Source organism: Littorina saxatilis, linkage group LG17 (genome assembly GCF_037325665.1).
Source record: "Littorina saxatilis isolate snail1 linkage group LG17, US_GU_Lsax_2.0, whole genome shotgun sequence".
Taxonomy (NCBI): Eukaryota; Metazoa; Mollusca; class Gastropoda; order Littorinimorpha; family Littorinidae; genus Littorina; species Littorina saxatilis.
The window spans coordinates 49,636,867-49,658,590 of record NC_090261.1 but is presented as its reverse complement, the minus strand read 5'-3'; the positions used below and the strand labels follow the sequence as shown (position 1 = coordinate 49,658,590).

The 21,724-nt window shown below is 47.3% G+C and overlaps 1 protein-coding gene and 1 long non-coding RNA gene across 2 annotated transcripts in view; one reads left to right on the top strand and one right to left on the bottom strand.

Moving 5' to 3' along the window:
• LOC138953818 (uncharacterized) overlaps nucleotides 1-21,724 on the top strand; it is a 455,396-nt gene that overhangs the window by 410,215 nt on the left and 23,457 nt on the right. The gene's annotated exons all lie outside the window — the stretch shown is intronic.
• Nucleotides 1-21,724, bottom strand: part of LOC138953719 (ras guanyl-releasing protein 3-like) — a 49,195-nt gene that overhangs the window by 23,483 nt on the left and 3,988 nt on the right. The window contains exons 5-15 of the mRNA XM_070325608.1: nucleotides 21,267-21,417; nucleotides 19,595-19,768; nucleotides 19,079-19,195; nucleotides 15,949-16,046; nucleotides 14,809-14,989; nucleotides 13,962-14,042; nucleotides 13,495-13,596; nucleotides 12,710-12,825; nucleotides 12,055-12,193; nucleotides 11,067-11,103; nucleotides 262-384 (exon numbers count right to left, since the gene is read on the bottom strand). Coding sequence (XP_070181709.1) covers nucleotides 262-384; nucleotides 11,067-11,103; nucleotides 12,055-12,193; nucleotides 12,710-12,825; nucleotides 13,495-13,596; nucleotides 13,962-14,042; nucleotides 14,809-14,989; nucleotides 15,949-16,046; nucleotides 19,079-19,195; nucleotides 19,595-19,768; nucleotides 21,267-21,417 — 1,319 coding nt within the window. The remainder of the gene's footprint in view (nucleotides 1-261; nucleotides 385-11,066; nucleotides 11,104-12,054; nucleotides 12,194-12,709; nucleotides 12,826-13,494; nucleotides 13,597-13,961; nucleotides 14,043-14,808; nucleotides 14,990-15,948; nucleotides 16,047-19,078; nucleotides 19,196-19,594; nucleotides 19,769-21,266; nucleotides 21,418-21,724) is intronic.

Here is a 21,724-nt window from a genome sequence, read left to right as displayed (position 1 = left end):
TCAGTCCTGCCTGTTTTGACTGTATCACAGGGAGCAGTGGCGCAGTGGATAAAGCGTCGGCCTCCTAATCCAAAAGTCGTGAGTTCAAATCCCGGCCGCGGCTGCCTGGTGGGTTAAGGGTAGAGATTTGTCTGGATTTCTCTGGTGTGGTCGTTATGGGCAGGTGGTCGTTATGGGCAGGTGGTCGTTATCAAGAGGTGGTCGCCAGGGCAGGTTCGACTGTACCAGTTTACAAAACATCTGACGTGATCGCTGGCTTACCGTTGGACATGGACTCTGTGCGCCTGGCCGCCCGACCCCCTCGCTCCTCCTTCATGTGACTGCGTTCTCGACACTCCATCACCACCAGGTCCTTGCAGTGCTTGTGAGCGTTGATGCCGCAGTCTGTGTCAGCCAACAGAAACGCTAACATCAGACTTACAGTACATCAAGCAAAGAACAAATAACAATAAAGACACTCCATCACTACCAGGCCCTTCCCTTGCAGTGCTTGTGAGCATCGATTCCCCAGTCTGTGTCAGCCAACAGAAACGCTAACATCAGACTTACAGTACATCAAGCAAAGAACAAATAACAATAAAGACACTTCATCACTACCAGGCCCTTCCCTTGCAGTGCTTGTGAGCGTTGATGCCGCAGTCTGTGTCAGCCAACAGAAACGCTAACATCAGACGTACAGTACATCAAGCAAAGAACAAATAACAATAAAGACACTTCATCACTACCAGGCCCTTCCCTTGCAGTGCTTGTGAGCATTGATTCCCCAGTCTGTGTCAGTCAACAGAAACGCTTACATCAGACTCACAGTACATTAAGCAAAGAGCAAACAAAAATCCAAAATTTTAATAATAAATTTTCATTTAATTAATATACTTACCCAACTCACATATAGCAATTAACTCTAGTTCAGTGCTGGTAACGCTGTACGCGTTCCCCTTGGTAACAAGGGAGACCACCCTAAAAAAGAGTGATCCATCCCATAATATCAGACCGATGTCCGGTCCAACATCCGTATGCGTGCGCATACGCCGCCATTTGTATCATTCGAACGAAGCCCAACTCACTACTTTTTTAGAACCCAATACCACCACAGCGGGGAGGCGGGAGGGTTTAAACGATGTGAGTTGGGTAAGTATATTAATTAAATGAAAATTTATTATTAAAATTTTGGATTAAATTACATATTATTACCCAACTCACATATAGCAGATTGCTACTATAGGTGGTGGGTACTTACCAAAACTAGGCACGCAGGACCTGTCCCGCCGCTACCATGGCAGGCAGCGCGGAGCTTCCATCCTGTCTGACAGAAGCGACGTCTCTGAGGTAAAAGTTGACGAAAACGTCCTCAGAACGCCAATAAGCGGCTTCCAGTACCTCGGCTAGCTTGCCGGACCGAAGAACTGCCACAGTGGATGCCCAGGCTCTCGCCTCATGGGTTCTAGCCGCGGTGAGAGGCAACACTGCCCTAATATCACCCGACTGCACTTGCCACCAGGCATATGCTCGTTTGATCAGAGTGGAGATCCATTTGGCCAGAGTCACCTTAGCTATATCCTTACACCTAGCCGTGTTTAAAGATATGAAAAGAAGCTTTTGACTTTCTGACCTAACAGGCCGAGTTCGAGACAGATAACATCGGAGAGCTCTCACAGGACAATTTGCAATATCGGGATCTCCAGGAGCCAAAATCTTGCTCAAGGGTGGGATGCGCAAGATTGGAGAAAGCTGGCCAGGTTTCTGGTTTTTCGCGAGAAAGCCGGGAACAAATTTGAGAGAAATGGAACCATCCTTCTCGAACGCAATATCCTTGTCTAAACCCGACAAAGAGTGCACCTCACTACCTCTCCTTGAAGTAGAGAGAAGCGTTAAAAACACAGTCTTACGCGTCAAATCGGCCAAACTGGCTGACAAAAGAGGCTCGAACTCTTCCGAGGCTAAGAAACGTAAGACCAGGAACAAATCCCATGCAGGGAGAAGCGATTTTGAACGAGCTGCTAAAAGGGCAGCCCCCTTAATAACACTAGCGATAACCCCTCCGAGCGAAATTTTGTGGCCTAATTGCGCGAGGGTCGAAGAGATCGCCGACCTCCGGACCCTAATAGAAGAGGGAGAAGCCCCCTGATCAGCCAACCACGACAGATGGTTGGCTACATGAATAGACCTAGGTGAAAGAGGTTTAACCCCGTTAAGCGCGCACCACCTAGACCAAGAGGCCCAGTGCGATGAGTAAACCGAAGACGTCGATTTTCTATGTGCATGTCCAACGAATCTCAGAGTAGGGGAAGAGGCCCCTGCCCTACGCAAAGCGCTTCGGACAGAATCCACGCGTGAAGGGCCAGGATCTGTGGGTTCTCGTGCTGAACGCCTGACCGAGGCTGCACGAGATCTCCTCTTTTCAGGGCGAGAGGGATCGGGGGCCGAACTGCTAGACGCAGTAGGTCGGGAAACCAGTGCTGGCTTGGCCACAGAGGCGCGACCAGAACCAGCGCTGGTTTCTCTAAGTCCACTTTCCTGAGGACTTTGCCTAAGAGGCAGAACGGAGGGAAAGCATACGCCGGAAGATCTGACCAATCCACTTCCAGAGCATTCACCTTCCAGGCCAGAGGATCCGGGAAGGGGGACACAAAGAGAGGAAGTCTCGCCGAAAACCTCGTCGCAAAGAGATCTATCTTGGGCTTGTCGATCTGCGACCAAAGCCGCTGCAAAGACTGGTGTGTGAGAGTCCACTCTGAATGAACAATCCTGTCCCCTCTGCTCAAAGTGTCTGCAAGACTCCACACACGGCTGATTCCTTGACGAGGTGTGGGAGCTTGAGTACTTCTATGACCCCGAGAGCTATGCCAGCGGGAGTGTCAAAACTTCTGGTAGCGTCTCGCATGCTGGACAGGTCAACGGAGAGAGGTCAGACTAATATCAGCAAACTCTCCTCGAGTCATAAGGGGCATGAGAAGGATACTCATGTAAATAAAACCATGGGCAGACCGGACTCATCAGCCATGGCAGGCAACCGGTCTAGGAGAGGGACACTCTGAATTCAAACCATGGGCAGACCGGACTCATCAGCCATGGCAGGCAACCAGTCTAGGAGAAGGACACTCCGAATTCAAACCAACCCCCAACGAAGTCGGAGCGATGCTGACTGTGTTTCCGGACACAGTGTGGGAACCTAAACTAAGTTCTTGGGAGACGAGCTCGCACGCCACCACTATGGATTATGCCTCAGATTCAGACAGATATTTCGATATGGTGTCGTTCCCGTGGACCTTTGCCAGGCGGGAACGGTGCCGGACCCTCAGCCTCAAGGGGGTCCACCTCAGCGACTGGCGGCTCTGTTGACTCGGGAACCAGGGGAAGACAGAGTAGAGCGACTGGTCGAACTCAACATCCAGCGACAGCCATCAGGGTTGTGCAGTGGAATGCAGAAGGCGTCCAGAGAAAGAAACCAGAGCTACAGGCTTTTCTGAGAGACAACAACATCGATATTATCTGCATCCAGGAGACCCACCTGAAAGAAGACCGCAGATTCTTCGTCAGAGGTTATGACACCTTCCGACGGGACCGGCCAACCGGACACAAGGGTGGAGTCCTCACCCTAGTCCGACACAACATCACGGCAGCTATGACGGCACAGACGGCAGACGGCGACCTTGAGTACATCACCATCAAGACCTTCCATCACCAACGTCTATAGCCCACCTACCACCAAGCTGGACCTCCACACCATCCAGCTCCCAAACGAGAAACATCTCATCGTTGGCGACTTCAACGGCCACTCCCCAGCATGGGGCTACGACAGTACTGACGCAAGAGGAGAAGACATACAGGACTGGATGACCGACAACCAGCTCATCCTTATCAACCAGCCAGATGACAAGCCATCCTACTACTCCAGAGCTTGGAAGAAAAGCTCAACCCCTGACCTTGCCATAGCCACAGAAGAGGTAGAAAAAAGGACCACCAGAACTGTCAACGACCAACTGGGAGGAAGTGACCACTTACCCATCACCCTCTCCATTGCTGACATGCAGACCATCCTGGAGTACCACAGAAAGAAAGCCAGCTGGAACTTCAAGAAAGCCAAATGGACCAAGTACCAGCTCCACGCAGAAAGCCTTCGCAACACCACCTTCACGGAGGACATCAACCACAACGTAAAAGAGCTGACACAGACCATCCTAGCGGCTGCCAGGAAGTCCATCCCCCGTGGCTTCAGGAAGGACTACAAACCTTACTGGAGTCAAAGGCTGGCCTGCCTGCACCAGCGACTTTCAGAAGCCAGAGAAAGCATGGAGCAGTCCCCATCCGCTGAAACAACGACCATGCACAACCAACTGAAGGAGGATTTCAACAAGACCAAGACACAAGAACTGCAACACAGCTGGCAGGAAATCACCTCCACCATTGGCCTCGATTCAGACACAGGGAAACTGGCGTCTCACCAAAATTCTAAACGAAGACAGCATGGCCACGCGGGGACCTACAGTACTAGAAGACAGCGGAATCTTCCACACTGGAAAAAGAGCAGCAAATCTCCTTGCCGACGTCTTTGAGACCGAGAGCACCATCAAAGTCCCACCCCAAAGAAAGAAGGAAGTTGCAGAACAACTTGAAACCAGACTCCGACAGCAGAGAAACGCAGCCCCACCAATGACCTCAGATCTTACCATGGCAGAGCTCGTCGATGCGATCAAAAGACTCAAGTGCAAGAAAGCGCCCGGAAAGGATGGAGTCTGCAACGAGATGATCAAGCACCTCGGGCCTGCTGCCAGAACTAAGCTCCTTGAGCTCTTGAACCAGTCGTGGAGATCCGGCGTCTTCCCCTCAGCATGGAAAGAGGCCATCATCATACCCATCCTGAAGAAGGACAAGAACCGCAAGCAAAAGACAAGCTACAGACCAATCAGTCTACTCAGCTGCCTCGGCAAGACCCTCGAGCGCATGATCAACAAGAGGCTGATGTGGCACCTGGAAACCAACAACCTAATCACCAATGAACAGTCTGCCTTCAGGAAGAACAGGAGTACTGAAGACCAGCTCACCTACCTCACCCAATCAATAGAGAATGCCTTCCAGGAGAAGAAGAAAGTCATTGCCACCTTCATTGACCTCTCCAAGGCCTTCGACAAGGTGTGGAAGGAAGGCCTCCTCCTGAAGCTATTGACGGCAGGAATCGCTGGACGAATGTTCAACTGGATCAAGAGCTTCCTGTGCCACAGAACCGCGAGAGTCAAGCTTGACGGCAACCTGAGCTACGCTGTGAAGATCAGGGAAGGAGTCCCCCAGGGAGGAGTAATATCCCCCACCCTCTTCGTCGTCTTCATCAACGACATCACCAACAGCCTGTCCAGACACATCTCCAAAGCCCTACACGCCGATGACCTTGCGATGTGGAGCGCTGCCGAGTCCACCGCAACCGCCAAAGTCCGGATGCAGGAGGCCCTCAACATCACCTCTAAGTGGGCGACAGACTGGTGTGTCACCGTGAACAGCCTCAAGACCGTAGCCACCTGCTTCTCCCTCTCCAATTCCAAAGAGACCCTCCAACTGACCATCAACAACCAGGCAATACCACAGGAAGACACCCCTACCTACCTAGGTATCAAGCTAGACAAGAAGCTCACCTGGAACCCACACATCAAAGAGGCGGAGAAGAGGGCCACGAGAAGACTCTCCATCATGAAGAAACTGGCTGGCACAAAGTGGGGAGCCAGCAGCAACATCCTCAGCCAGGTGTATACGGGACACGTCCGCCCTGTGATGGAGTATGGAGCTGCAGCCTGGGCCACAGCTGCGAAGAGCAACACCAGCCGGCTCAACAAAGTGCAGAACGCAAGCATGCGCATCATCACAGGGGGACTGAAAACTACGCCCATACACGCCCTTGAAGCCACCACCAGACTCCCTTCCCTGGACCACCGACGAGAAGAGAAGGTCATCGTGCAGTACGAGAAGCTGCAACGACTCCCCTCTCACCCAGCACACCAGCACACCCAACAGATGACGAAGAACAGGCTGAAAAGAAGCAGCTTCAACCATCTGGCCAAGCAGCTAGAGAGAACCCAAACCAGCTTCCTACCACGCACCCCTGAAGAACAAGAGCCCCTCCAAGACGCTGAAGAGTGGAACAGCCAGCTCAGCAAGGTGCTCTTTGTTACTGACATGCCAGGAGTGACCAGCAAGAGAGAGCAGCAGGACGCAGTCCTCAAGAACCTCACGCTGGAGATGATGCACCAGGACTACAACGCCTCAGTATGGACTCACATCTACACTGACGGGTCCTCAGATGGTGCCATCAAAAACGGAGGAAGCGGGATCCTGGTACGCTACCCAGACGGACACACCCTTTCAAGATCCCTGCCTGCCGGAGAGCTGTCATCCAACTACCGGGCAGAACTCACCGCTCTCAGAGAAGCAGTTAGCCTGGTCAGCGAACACCCACCCTCTCACGCCGTCTTCCTGACCGACTGCAGATCCGCCGTCCAAAGCCTGCAGTCGCCCAAAGAGCAGCTGGAACGAGACACCCAGCGTCTTCTTTGTACTCTCTCCCAGAGCACAAACGTCGCTGTCCAGTGGATCCCTGCTCACTGTGGCCTCTCAGGGAACGAGGAAGCGGACAGACTGGCCAAGACTGGCAGCCATCTGGAGCAGACAAGACCAACAGTCTCTTACAGTGAAGCCAAAACCCTGGTGAAAAGACACTACCAAACCACCTGGAATGCCCAACACAGCCTGCCATCTGATGATCAGATGCCCAACTTACAGCGCCATCAGCAGACCATCCTCTTCCGCCTACGGACTGGACACTGTCGACTGCGTGCCCACATGCACCGCCTTGGTCTGTCGCACACACCGAACTGCCCGTGCGAAACAGGCCCACAGACCCCGGAGCACATCCTGCAGACCTGCCCGCTCCACCAGGAAGCCAGAACAGATCACTGGCCACAAGGTGCCACACTGCAGGAGCAACTCTGGGGCACCAAAGACTCCCTGATCCTGACCACTAGCTTTATTCAAGCTACAAAACTTGAAGTCTGACCTGAGGCCAAAAATCCTGGAACGCCGAAGAAGAAGAAGAAGTCTGCAAGGACGTTCAGACTGCCCTTCAAGTACACTGCTGACAACAGAATGTGCTGGGCGTGACACCACTTGAGAATGCGACATGCAATGTCGGAAAGACTGTGAGACCGAGTCCCCCCCTGCTTGTTCACATACGACGCCACGGACATGTTGTCGGTGTGAAGACGTACATGACTGCCCTCCAGGAAAGGCTTGAACGCTAGAAGCGCCAGGGAAACGGCCTCCAACTCCAGTACATTGATATGTAGGGAGGCCTGAGAGCAATCCCAAACTCCCGAAACCATGTGCTCGTCCAGATGAGCACCCCACCCCGTCAGAGATGCGTCCGTAAACAACTCTCTCTCCGGCGGTGGACGAACAATGGGAACACCCCGGAACAAATCCGAAAGAAGCCAAACACCTGTGGTCTGCTGAAACCAAGTTCCCAGAGCGATCGGAACACTCCAGTCCTGGGATGTCTGATCCCACCTTGACTGCAGGGAGGCCTGAAAAGGCCTTTTGTGAACCCTGCCCAACGGAATGAGGGAAGCCATGGATTCCATCTGACCCAGAACCGAAGTCAGAACCCTTGCACTGGCGTGATTCTCTCCGTAGAGAGACCGAATCAGACCCTGAAGCTTGTCGATCCGCCTTTGAGACGGACGGACAGACCACCGAAGTGTGTCGAATTCCATGCCCAGGTAAGTAAACGTCTGGGATGGTTCCAACTCGGATTTTGTCAGGTTGACAGAGAAACCCAGCTGTGCCGCCCGGCTCAGCACCCTGTGCGTATGAGCCTCGCAAAGCCCCCTGTTCTGGTGAAGGATTAACCAATCGTCCAGGTATGCTCTGAGACGGATGCCTTCCTGTCTCACAAGAGCGCAAAGCTGCCTGACCACAATCGTGAAAATCCACGGAGCTAAAGACAGGCCGAACGGCAGAGCCCTGAACTGGTAAGCTTTGCCGCCCCAAGGGAAGCGAAGCCACTTCCTGTCCGCGACATGTATGAGGACGTGAAAGTAAACGTCTGTAAGATCGATCGACGTTGCCCAATCTCCCGGCCGTAAGGCCTCCCGAACCGAAGTTGGAGTTTCCATGGTAAATTTGATTACTCTCAGAAACTTGTTCAAAGGAGAAAGATCTAACACCGGCCTCCACGCCCCCGAGGCTTTCGGCACTACGAAAAGTCTGCCGTAAAACCCCGGGGACCGCGCGTCCAAGACCTCCTCTATAGCTCCCTTGAGCAGCAGAGCCGAGACCTCCTCCTGGACCGCGTTCCGTGCCACCAAATCCTTTGGCGCCCTGCAGGGCGGGATTATCCTGACCAGGGGAGCCTTCTGCCCTGACCAGAGAAGCCGGAACCCCGAACACACTATCCCCGTGACCCACTTGCTGGCCACCAGTTGCAGCCAGGAAGAAAGGGCCCTGGACGGGCCGCCCGCTACAACCAGCGCGGGGGCCACAGGGATGTGTTGTTCGGGGAAGTTTCATTGGGGGTGAGGCTTACGCCCCGACCCCCTGGAACCCCCGAAAGACTGACCCCTCTTAGGGTATGGAGCTCCACGCCCCCTACCCCTGGAGGAGAATGACTGCTTCTGGGCCTTCCCACCACCTGACGAAGACGTCTGAGGCTTAGCAGAAGAAAACGCCTGAGTCTGAGACTTGCCCTGAGGCTTCTGGAAGCCCTGTGAAGCCAGACGCGCGATCGCTACATCCCGCGCGTCCTGCGTCTCTTTCTGGAGTGCATCGAAAGACGCCTGCCCTAAGAGAGACCCCTCAGCAAAAGGGGAGACCTTCAGCCTCTCCACAGTCGCGGTGTCCCGAAATCTGGACCCCGTCAAGAAAGCTGATCTCCTTGAAAGCACTGCGTGAGTATACAGCCGGGCAGACAAGGCAACCTGTTCTCTAGTCACCTTGCCCAGAGTAGCCAGCAGTGTCGAAACATCTGTTGGCGACGCATCGAACCGAAATTCAAAAGGATCAAGAGATGTGGCAATCGATCTCGACAAAGACCTTTGCAGAGACTCCGACAAGGACGTGAGCTCCAGCAAAGACCTGCCGACTTCCTCCAAGGCTGAGAGAGAACCGTCAGTACATGGGACCACTCTATCCCTATTGTACCCATCTTCTCTCAAAGCAGCAAGTTCCGGCGTCACCGGAAGTGCCCCTGACGGCAGAGCAAAAGTGTCAATCAGGCTCACAGGATAAGGGTTGAGCTTGAACTTCGGAACACCGGAAGCTGCTCGAGCCCCAGGTTGAGCCAGCCAAGAGACAACGTCTTCCGGAGCATCGCCGTGCTGAACCAACAACGGCACCGCCGGTTTGCGTTTACCACACAAGACGTTCGCCATTTCATAGGCAATAGTTGACGATTCCCGGAAGCGGAAGCGAGGCCATTGCTCCTGTGCACTCCGGAAATCGTCAAAAGCAGACCGAGGTGGGTGAAGCTGAGCCCTGTCCTTCACCACCCCTTCCGGAAAGTATCTGAACGCCGTTTCCGCCGCCAGCGCCACTGCGGCTGACAGCTTCACGGGCAAATTCAGTTGGGAATCCTCTACCACTGAGGCATCCCCGTCTTCAGCCCTACCCTCCGACTCGAGATCAAGCTCGGAGCCAGGAGGCAGAACATCAGAACCGACCACTTCCTGCCCCCTGGGCGGAAGAGGACTAAAACGGTCCCCGATATTCTCATAAAGAGACGTACGGAGGCGCTCGTCCTTTCGCTGCTCATAAGAACTCTCACGGCCTCCAACGCACGAGAGAGCCCCCTGAGCTCGCACACCGGCAAGCGGTGTAGACATACCTTGTACTGGTGTCACATTCAGGAGAGACACCAACTTGGTACCCCCATCCTGCGAAGCATGGACATCCGCCCGAGTCACAGTCGCCGAAGGCTTAGCGGAAGTCGAAGCCGGAACTGCAGGAGACTGCCGTACCTGTGCTAAGGAGAGAACATCAGAAACACCAGACGGAAGCGCTCGTAATTCCTCCCTAGTGGAAGATAATTCCGACGCAAGTGTCGAAACTTGAGCGCTCAAAGTCAACAATAAAGACGCAACTTCAGTTGGCGCTAACCCAGGGCAGCCATCTGAAGTTGAAGCAGAAGCAGAAGCAGAAGAAGAAGAAGCTTTGCCCGAAACACCACTCTTGCCAGAACGTAAACAAGCCTGACCGGAAGTTAAACTGACGTCTGCTAACACGGGAGATTTAACAGAAGTTGAATCAGAAGAAACAGACGCGGATTTTCCTGCGCCCTTCTCTCTCCTCGAGCTACGTTTAGGAGGCGAATCGTCAGGCACCTGCCTCGAACTCGGCTTCCTTTTCACGCTATCAACAAGCGCAGCCTCCGCCATAGCAAAAATAACTCACGAAAAATTTCAAAGAAAACAATTTCAGAAAAATTTCACAAGTACAAAACGAGCGACGAAAACGTCGCTAAAGTTATAACAAAACGGAAAGATCTCACCACACAGCTAGGTAAAGGTGAACAGATAGGCGACGACCAAGGGGAGATGCCAAAGCCAAGGACTAAGGCGAAAAACTGCAAACAGCAGGAGCGTACATCAGAAGCGTCCTTCCCAGTTGAACCGCTGAGAGAGAATGATACAAATGGCGGCGTATGCGCACGCATACGGATGTTGGACCGGACATCGGTCTGATATTATGGGATGGATCACTCTTTTTTAGGGTGGTCTCCCTTGTTACCAAGGGGAACGCGTACAGCGTTACCAGCACTGAACTAGAGTTAATTGCTATATGTGAGTTGGGTAATAATATGTAATTTAATTGAAGATATAAAAAAAAATGAAATTACAGATCTGACGACAAATGTTCAAGTAACTTCATATATCTCATGAATGGTGTGTGAGTGCATGCATGTGTGAACTCTTACGTTCACTTGAAAAATGCATGTCAAGGACATGAACAAAAAAGCACAGGTCATATTTCAGGAATGAAAGGCACCAAGCTATATCAGAAAAGCTTTTTTACTGAAGTATCAAACTCACCTTTGCATTTCCATCCCTGTTTTATCAAACCCCACAGCTGAAACATACAAACACATATCATATTAACACATGCTTTACCTTCAAGACTTCAATTTCTGACCATTATGAGCAAAACCAAGGGCTCTTTGAAAGTAATATCCATTGTCATTCAATATTGGACCTAACACAAGACAAAAAATTAGGGGGAAAACAGATTCCTGTCCTCGCAGTGTTATATCTCTTGGTAGGTGTATAGCTGTGACCAGCCGTGACTAGTTGCCGCGATGTGTTTAGATCGCTGCGACCTCAACTTTTCTTTTCTGTAAGGGTAGACACATGGTCTTCCTATTACTTCTGTGACAGTTTCAGACAGGTTTGTTTTTTTTATTTTTTTTTCTCTTCTCTTTTCAATCTCTGACTTCAACAGTTGTGTCATCATTTTCCCTTTAATTCAAACATGTAGTAAACCTGGAGTATATCATACATTTCTATCCCGTAAATAACAGTCTCTAAATATTATTATTTCAAACACTCAATTTAAACTTACACTTGTTTTATACCAGTCCCCTGAGGGTTAAATCCCTTTGAAAAATAAATAATATTTCAAGGGGTGTCCCATATCTAAATTTACTTATACACATTTTTCCAATCAAGATTAAATGGGTAAGATACTTAAACATATCATGTGTCAAACCATTCTTATCTCGCACACAAATCAGCACATCTGTTGCTTGTAAAATAATTGCTATGTTATATCGATCGTAAAACAATGTTTCAACATGCTTCCACAAATGGTGAATGTTACTGCAATAGAAAAAGAAATGTTCAATATAATCAACTTGTTCAATACAATATGGACATTTATCATTATTTGTGAGTCCAGTTTCAGACAGTTGTCCCAGAACAAATTTGAACAAATCGTTAAAAAAAATTATTGATATCACAGCTCAACCTTTAGAATCAACTGGCTGTTTCTGAATAAAAACAAAACAAAAAGAAGAAAACTCACCAGCCCTGTACAGTGTATGCAGAAAGTGGGCTTGAAGTATGTTGTCTCGTGAAACGCATGTTTGAAGCTGTTGCGTAGAGCGTGGCTGTTGGCCCTGATGAAGTATGTCTTCATCTCTATTTTGCTGATCATCCCATCCCTGTCAAACACACCACAAAGATACAGTTGAGATCCAAACACAGATGATAAACAAATGAAAACGAAACTTTCCCTGACAGCAGTACCAATTCTGTCCTTCCCTGGCAGTACAGTGAAATCCCTTTTTCCAGACTCCCTGTTTTCCTATGCAGCTGTTTTCTCAGATTCATTGTTCAGAATATCTTCAAATTTACCCCCATTTTTAGACTTTTTTTTCTAAGTTTTGATATCTTATAAGGGGGTTTCTAGTGTAAAACACTTCCCGGGCCTACACTAATATGACTATGCAGATGTGGTGTGTGGCACACAAACAAACTGAAATCAAAAGCTGGAACTGTATGAGGAACTTCTTGCAGAGATCTTTCACATTTCAGCATCACATGATTAATTCATGTCACAATGGTTGAAACTAAAACAAGGATATGTTCGGCTTATCAATTCAGTATCGGACACATGTTCCCTACATCACCAAGCTCAATTAGAACCGTTGAAGCAGCAATGAAAAGGTAGCACTCACTGGTCTGCGTCCAGTACACAGAAGGAGTCGATGAAGGGAAAGTTGCCAGCTATGGACTCAAACTCCCCATGAGAGATGAAGCCATCTTTGTCATGGTCATAGTTCTTGAACACAGCCTGTAAAACAAAAGGAGACAGTCGCTTTATCACCCATTTCTAAAGCTGGCTTCACACAGAGTGCATACTGCCCATTATGTCTAAGCTGTAACCATTTCACAAAGATGCATGCAGGCTGTGGATTTTTGGTATGTGTTTAAGTGGAGGGATCGTCTTATCTCCTGTCAAATCCAGGCCAGATTTGAGATGACGATAAAGCCAAATTGTTTACATGGGAAGGACTGTGTCTTTAAAGTTATACAACAAAAACAAACACCTAACAGGTTATCTCCAGAAACAACCTGACATTGGGCGGAAGCAGAAGAGTGAGAAAAATAACACCTCTATCTTCACTTACAACAACAAGCGCAACATGTGACTGATGCTATCCCCCAAAACAAGCAAGCTGGTACAAAAGAGAAAGAAAAAGGACAAAAGAAAGTCACCAACTGGTTCATTATCAGCAAAGGATAATTACATTACAGATGCTGTTAACGGTTTTGTTGATGGTGCTGACACACACATACTAACCTCCACCATATCATGGACATGCTTGTTGATGGTGCTGACACACACATACTAACCTCCACCATATCATGGACATGCTTGTTGATGGTGCTGACACACACATACTAACCTCCACCATATCATGGACATGCTTGTTGATGGTGCTGACACACACATACTAACCTCCACCATATCATGGACATGCTTGTTGATGGTGTTGGAATCAGGGGGCTTAGCTCCTGAGATCCAGTCCGCGAACACAACGGGCTTGGTTGGTGTGGTGGGCTGTAAAAATACACAGATCATATCACAAATGTATTTTCCACTTCATCGTTAAAGGAATCTGCTCGAACAACAGAGTAAGAGTTCTTTTGGCATGTTTCTTTAAAGCATGTTCAGATTTACAGGCAAAAAATGTGCTGCTGTCATAAAGTTATGTACATAGCAACAACCAAAGAGTTACTCTTGCAAAGTGTTGGTGCAAGCCTTGTCGATAAGGCAGCAGTCTTATCGACGAGGCTTGCAACAGATCATTTTAAGAACAACTTGATCACATATGATTTTTTCCAGTTGTCTATAACATACCTTGATTACATATTATTCACATACAACTTTCTGAGAAATTACTATAGATTTTTTTGATGACTTACAGATGACAAAGATCCTCTTGGTTCCTTTGCCAAAGACAGCTCATAGATCTCATCCTCTGTGTAGTGAAGATCTAGTGATAACTGCAACACATCACATTACAATAACTAATTCACAGAGCCAACAATTTATGGAATTCTACCTCATTCTGTGTCAAATGAATGTATAGTGTGTTTCTCCCAAAGCCTAATATTCTTAGTTCCATTATCTGTCAAAGACACAGCAAGTCAAACCACAAGGTCTGGGGCGGGGATGTAGCTCAGTCGGTAGCGCGCTGGATTTGTATCCAGTTGGTCGCTGTCAGCGTGAGTTCGTCCCCACGTTCGGCGAGAGATTTATTTCTCAGAGTCAACTTTGTGTGCAGACTCTCCTTGGTGTCCGAACACCCCCGTGTGTACACGCAAGCACAAGACCAAGTGCGCACGAAAAAGATCCTGTAATCCATGTCAGAGTTTGCGGTGGGTTATAGAAACACGAAAATACCCAGCATGCTTCCTCCGAATGCGGCGTATGGCTGCCTAAATGGCGGGGTAAAAACGGTCATACACGTAAAAGCCGTGGGAGTTTCAGCCCATGAACGAACAAACAAACAAACCACAAGGTCTTCACCAGTCTTGATGACTTGTATCTGCACCCCTACCCCCCTCTTTATACATAATTCTACTCTACCACTTTTTGCAGTTATCTGTGTTGTAGGCAAATACAGAAAATGTCAAGTGCAATAAATTCAAATAAAGCCTGTTGAGAAACACAAGGCCAGAGAGATGACGGGAGACTGAACACTGTTAACTCTGGGTTTAATACAGCAAGAAATAAAATCTCAAACAGAATCTAAAATCTTTTGCCTACCCGTAGCGTATTGACCAGGTCCATGTTGGCGTCCACAGGAATGTCCTCGTGACCTTGGAGGTGCGTCAGTTCCTGCAGAATGATGTAGAGCTGTGCCATCTTGCGGAAGTTCAGCAGGCCCCCCTCCACCTTGTCCGGAAGTGCCGTGTGTAGCGAGATCAGGTCCTTCAGGTGGACACCTCTGCAACAAATAAGGTAAGGTAATGTAAGATCGTCCTCCTCATGGAACTTTGGATTGCTTTCTCCCCAGGGAAAGCCAGCTGCCATACAGTTCAGCGAAACCCAATACATTTTTTGTTTTGTCTGCATGTATTTGTTCGTGTTTTCCAAGCCCTGAGACTTTCGCTGTGAACTTGGTATCTTTATCATGCGCATGTGTGCACACGGGGGTGTTTAGACACCAAGCTGAGTCTGCACAAAGTTGACTCTCAGAAACAAATCCCTCCTCTTACACCGATAGCAAAGAACTGACTTCAAAGAAAGCACGTTACCCACTGAGCTATCTCCCTACCCTTCAGGTACACAACAGTAACTGTATACACAGTGGTGCCTGGAAACTGGGGCCCCTCAGATGACAGGAAATCTCTTACGAAAAAACAGATTCTTTCGTCTACTGATTTATAAACTTGATCAAAATATCGCTGTCAAAAAACCCACCTACAATGGAGGGACGCTTTTTTGATGGTTGTAAATGTGCCTGCCCTTTCTATGTGACTTTACAAAGTTTGCCTCAAGTTCTACATATGGAGCGAAGGTGGTAAAACCAATTCCCATATGAAAACAGGTTCACAAAATACAAGAGTGACCCAGAATAATCCTTCATTATTACATAAATGAACAGTGCAAAACAAAGGAAAACGTACAAATGAAACGTCCGTTACAAAATGACAGTGTTGACTCACAGGATAGGTTTCTTGAACTTGGTGCAGGAGTGGTAGACTTTGCAATAGTTGTGTGAAGAACGCAAAACAATGGAAAATGTACAAATTATTCATGTTACAAAATGACAGTGTTGACTCACAGGATAGGTTTCTTGAACTTGGTGCAGGAGTGGTAGACTTTGCGATAGTTGTGTGAAGAGCGCAAAACAATGGAAAATGTACAAATTATTCATGTTACAAAATGACAGTGTTGACTCACAGGATAGGTATCTTGAATTTAGTGCAGGAGTGGTAGACTTTGCGATAGTTGCTGAAGTTGTTGTTGGACGATAGCAGTTCTGTGTAATCTGTCAGGAGCTGCAACACAATTATCATCATCAATGATTTAGGACATGTATGGTAGGAATCAAAACATTAGAACGGTAGGATTATTGGAACGTTTGATTTATGACAAAACAAAACGTTACATTGACTATACTACGACCCAGTGTTTTTTTTATAAGTGAACAAACAGACAAACACTAATCTAAGTTGTGATACAGATAATGAACTTATCTCAAAATTATCTAAGAGACTTGCTGGCAAGACACTGAGATACATTTTGAGATAAGTTCATTATTTGTATTATAAAAGTCTGTCTGTCTGTCTGTCCACAAAAAAGACCACTGGGTCGACATACAGTGAATGTGACGTTTTGTTTCATCATAAATTCAACGTTCCAATAACCTACCATTCTTTGTTTTTTTAATTCTGAATTTTGGAATGATAGGAGTCCATCTGTGTTTGGATTCATGTGTGGTAGGCAAAAACTTTAATCTATTCCCTCCTGCAAGGAAACCTGTTGCCCATATAGATCCTGGCCAAAGGAAAACACTATGGGCCAGAAGAAACGTGAGAATGGATTCTGAAAAAGTTGGATCAGGCAAAAAATAAGGCTGAGGAAAACTTTTTGGGGTAAGCACATATTATATGTGTAGAATGGACATGCGTTAACAGACATGGGATTCCGAAAAAGTGATAATTAAGGGAAAAAAAAAGGTGGGGGTCTGGGGGCCGCAGAAGGCCCCCAGTAGGGTCCAGGGGCAACGCCCCTGGTCGGGGTCTGGGGGCGAATCCCCCAGAAGCTGAAGGTTTTTAGTGTTTTAGACACACAAAAATGGCCCTGAAATGCATATTTCAGCTTAATCATAGCCCCCCCCCCCCCCCCCTTTCTCTTCCTTCCCATGTTTCTCAAATTAATTTTACGCTAAGACTCAAAATAAGGAGGAGAAAGAGAGAGAGAGAGAGAGAGAGAGAGAGAGAGAGAGAGAGAGAGAGAGAGAGAGAGAGAGGCGGGGATGGGGGGGGGGGGGGGGGGGGGGTGGTGGCGTGTGACGGTGTGGTTTCAATGTTCTTACCTTGTCGGTGCCAAACGACCCCAGTGACTGATTACACGACTGGGTTTTCAGGATAGTCAGGTGCTTGTTGCTTTTCAAGTGGCTTTTGAGGGCAGTCTTTCCATTGGGACCGTAGTTGATAACATTAACATCGTTGCACAAAGTGCACTGAGCTTTTCCCGGCAAGTTGATTTTAGCAAAAGCATCGCCAACTTTCAATTTCACGTCTTGTGTCTTCTGGCCTTTCTCGTATTTCCAGCTCAATGATACAACTTCATCGAGCCAGTCGAATCTCCAGAGATTTTTCTTGTACTTCTGCTGGTCAATTTCCCGGGATAGAACGGTTTCGTCTCGCTTTAGCTTCCTCATCATTTTTGCAAGTGGCTCGAAGCGATGTAAAAATGGCGCCGAATCATTCTCATACGGTATGCTTATACTGAATCCCCGATAGCTACGTTGAAACGGTGACTGTGGGAGACAAAGACACAGAGCGCGTTCCCATACGGATCGACCAGCAACAGTCCGTTTTATGAACCAACCGTTCAAGAATAGTATGGAATGGAGCGTCGCGATCAGCGGACCGGCCGAAAAACTTGGGTCTATACCTACATATACCCCAAAATTTTCTCAGCGGATTTGCACGAATCTCAAGAATGATCCCTGGAGCCTAACAATTTACGGAATTCCGTAATTTTACGGAAGAATCCCATGTCTGGTTAATCATCTCAAGGATGGCTCTGTTGCGGAATAATCCTTGCTCTGAGAAACTCATCACCATACTACATGATCTTGGGGAAGACAAAGTGACAGTGGTAGGCCTAGTGTCCAGTGTTTACACTACATATAGCTAACTAGATGATTACCCGCTTCGCCGGGTACCGGCTTTGCCGGGAAGAAGTAGAGCCGAATACCAGGCTGCGCCTGGGACCCGGCTCTGCCGGGTGTACGCCGGCTTTGCCGGCGCACGAAGGAAAGGAGATAAACGCGCAAAACACTGGAGACCTTCTAAAAATAGTAACGTGCAGTGACCTTCTAAAAATAGTAACGTAGTAACGGGAATATGGATTGACGCCACACGGAGGAAGGGAGATAATTGCGGCTAAAAACACTGGAGAAGATAAGGAAGAGTTACTGGTAGTGGATCCTGACAACAAAAAAACAAAAACAAAAAAACGGTTCAGCGCGCACAGCGCGGCGCGCTGAGAGCACGTGTTGAAATATCTCATCGATGAGGTTGTGTCCGGGGTGTAGCTGAATACGGTGTCCAAATTTGAAAAAGATCCACCGAGAACTTTGGCCGTGCATCGCGAACAGACAGACAGACAGACAGACAGACACTATAAATATATATAGATTGTTATTCGACAGGAGGTATTGGACAGTACAGGAGGTACCAGGTTAAATACTGAACATTATGAAATTCAAATTCTCTTTCCAGCTATAGCATAACTCCTGTATTGATACAGGACTTTATCTATTTCAATGAGAGGAACTTTGACCAGTCAAAATAAAAGTAAAACATGAATTGTTCTGTGATTATGTCCTTGTACAATCCAGGAACTCAAAATCATTTTAAGTGCCACTGCCAGCTCAAATGTCATGAACATGTTACTATAACATCACGACCCTTATTTTCAATTAACTCTATAAGTGCTATCAAGTGGCACTCTCAACTCATTACGAGCTTCCTCTTCTGCATTTAAGTGCATATAAAACCTGTTCTCATCAAAGGGGTGAAAAGATCTATATGCTTGTGAAAGTTATTGTTGTTACTGGAAAGAGAATTTAACACAACACAACACAACACAACACAACACAACACAACACAACACAAACAGCACAGCACATCACATCACAGCACAGCACAGCACCACAATACAGCACAACACAACACAAACACCACAACACAACACACCACAACACCACACAACACAACACAACACAACACAACCAATTCATCAACCATTTTTCTCAAAGGTGCCGTTGCTGTTATGAGTGCATAAAGCCTGGTACCTTTTGTGATTCGGATGGAAGACAGGCGATAGTTTTGGAGAGGCGAGCCAGAGCACTGTGGGACAGACCTCCGATGATGGCCATCAGGGTGTTGAAGTTCTGCAACTCTCGCAGATGCTAAAAGGACAACAACCACCAAAACTCTGTTAGTTCAATTTGTTCACGGGTTGGTAAAAGGTAAGATCATAATTTCTGTTTCTTTTCAAGGTGTGAAAGTAGGCCCAAACAGGTTCCAAAAGAAAAGTGCTTTCTGTATAAACAGAATACTGTAGTGCATGTAATAAGAGGAAAATCAAAATAAAGAACACTGCTTGCTGGCTGATTTCACACACACTCCTTGCTGGCTGATCTCTCACACACACACACACACACACACACACTTGTACACACACACACACACACACACACACACACACACACACACACACACACACACACACTTGTACACACATTCTCTCTCTCTCTCTCTCTCTTCTCCCTCTTCTCTCTCTCTCTCAATCTTATCCCACCACAAACCTGCGCAACGTTAATAAACTTCGTGATGACGTCTGCTCTCTGCTGGGGCGTTGTTTTACACAGCACCATACACTGCACCCACTGGGACAGGCCGTTGAACAGAGCGATGGAACGCTCCAGCTTGGGCTGGTCTTTTAACGAGGCCGTCATTGCGTAGTTCTTGAAGTCCACAAACTGCTCCAACAGAAAGACGTAGGCACCATAAACCTTTGCAATAATAATAAGATGGCAAGAAGAAATATGAGATCACTATAACTCATTGCAAAAGTGATTAGATAACAAGAAGAAATCCACGGAGATACTAAAGCAATCGTTTCTAGAGCAACCACACCGTTTTCTACAAAATTAAAATGACATCAACATGTCTGCTAAATCTGGCAGTGCATAAGAAAGTAAGAATACCATCTATGCTGCTTTGCAAAGCTGAAAGGGCCCTCTTTGTTTTGATGTTCTCTGGAAGTTTGCACAATCAACACCCAAGAAAATGCCAACCACAAAAATGCTAATAACTGCTGCATGTGTTCTGCCAATTACTTCACATTTGGTACATTTTAACTTCAGTTTGAGCACAATCATTCCACAAAGTTTCCAGTCTGTAGGTTAAATGTTCGAACTTTGATGTTTTCTCTGAAATGTGTTTCAAATGACCTCCTTTGGTACAATGGCCTTACCCTTCCACTCTCATCCCCTCTCTTTTTATATTTAGTCAAGTTTTGACTAAATATTTTAACGTAGAGGGGGGAATCGAGACGAGGGTCGTGGTGTATGTGTGTGTGTGTGTGTGTGTGTGTGTGTGTGTCTGTGTGTGTGTCTGTGTGTGTGTGTAGAGCGATTCAGACTAAACTACTGGACCGATCTTTATGAAATTTGACATGAGAGTTCCTGGGTATGAAATCCCCGAACGTTTTTTTCATTTTTTTTGATAAATGTCTTTGATGACGTCATATCCGGCTTTTCGTGAAAGTTGAGGCGGCACTGTCACGCCCTCATTTTTCAACCAAATTGGTTGAAATTTTGATCAAGTAATCTTCGACGAAGCCCGGGGTTCGGTATTGCATTTCAGCTTGGTGGCTTAAAAATTAATTGATGACTTTGGTCATTAAAAATCTGAAAATTGTAAAAAAAAATAAAAATTTATAAAACGATCCAAATTTACGTTTATCTTATTCTCCATCATTTGCTGATTCCAAAAACATATAAATATGTTATATTCGGATTAAAAACAAGCTCTGAAAATTAAATATATAAAAATTATTATCAAAATTTTTTTTTCGAAATCAATTCAAAAACACTTTCATCTTATTCCTTGTCGGTTCCTGATTCCAAAAATATATAGATATGATATGTTTGGATTAAAAACACGCTCAGAAAGTTAAAACGAAGAGAGGTACAGAAAAGCGTGCTATCCTTCTTAGCGCAACGAATACCCCGCTCTTCTTGTCAATTCCACGGGCACTGCCTTTGCCACGGGCGGTGGAGTGACGATGCTACGAGTATACGGTCTTGCTGCGTTGCGTTGCGTTCAGTTTCATTCTGTGAGTTCGACAGCTACTTGACTAAATATTGTATTTTCGCCTTACGCGACTTGTTCCAAGCTCCCATCGTCCCCCCCCCCCCCCCCCCCCCCCTTCCCCCCCTTTTTTTTTTTTTAAAGTAAAGGAGAAAATCTCACATGTATCCTGCGGAAGGCCTTGTACTCAAGATAGGTGAGCTGCGCCGCCAGCTCCTCAGGCTCCAGGTGGTTAAAGACCAGAGACACCTTGCGGGCGTGTTTCGATGCTGGGTTCCTCACCGACATGTTGCGCATCCAGTCGTACGACGGGCTGAAAGGTTCATTCAATGATTACTTGCTGTAGACGTTAAATAAAACACAATCATAAAACAGTGTGTAAGTTTGAATTATGGATTTTCTCTCTATCTAAGTGGACAGCTTTTGACAATTTTGCCTGGACAACTATACACAGATTTCTTGCAGACAAAAATCTTTTCAAAATTTTGTTCAAAATTGTCAGGCCAATAGTTCTTGATTCAGATGCGTAAGTAACATTTCTAGGTGTTTATTATTGTAGAGAGTCATGAGATACACTGCTCGTCTGATAACTTGAATGAGAAGGCCTTCTATCAAAAGAT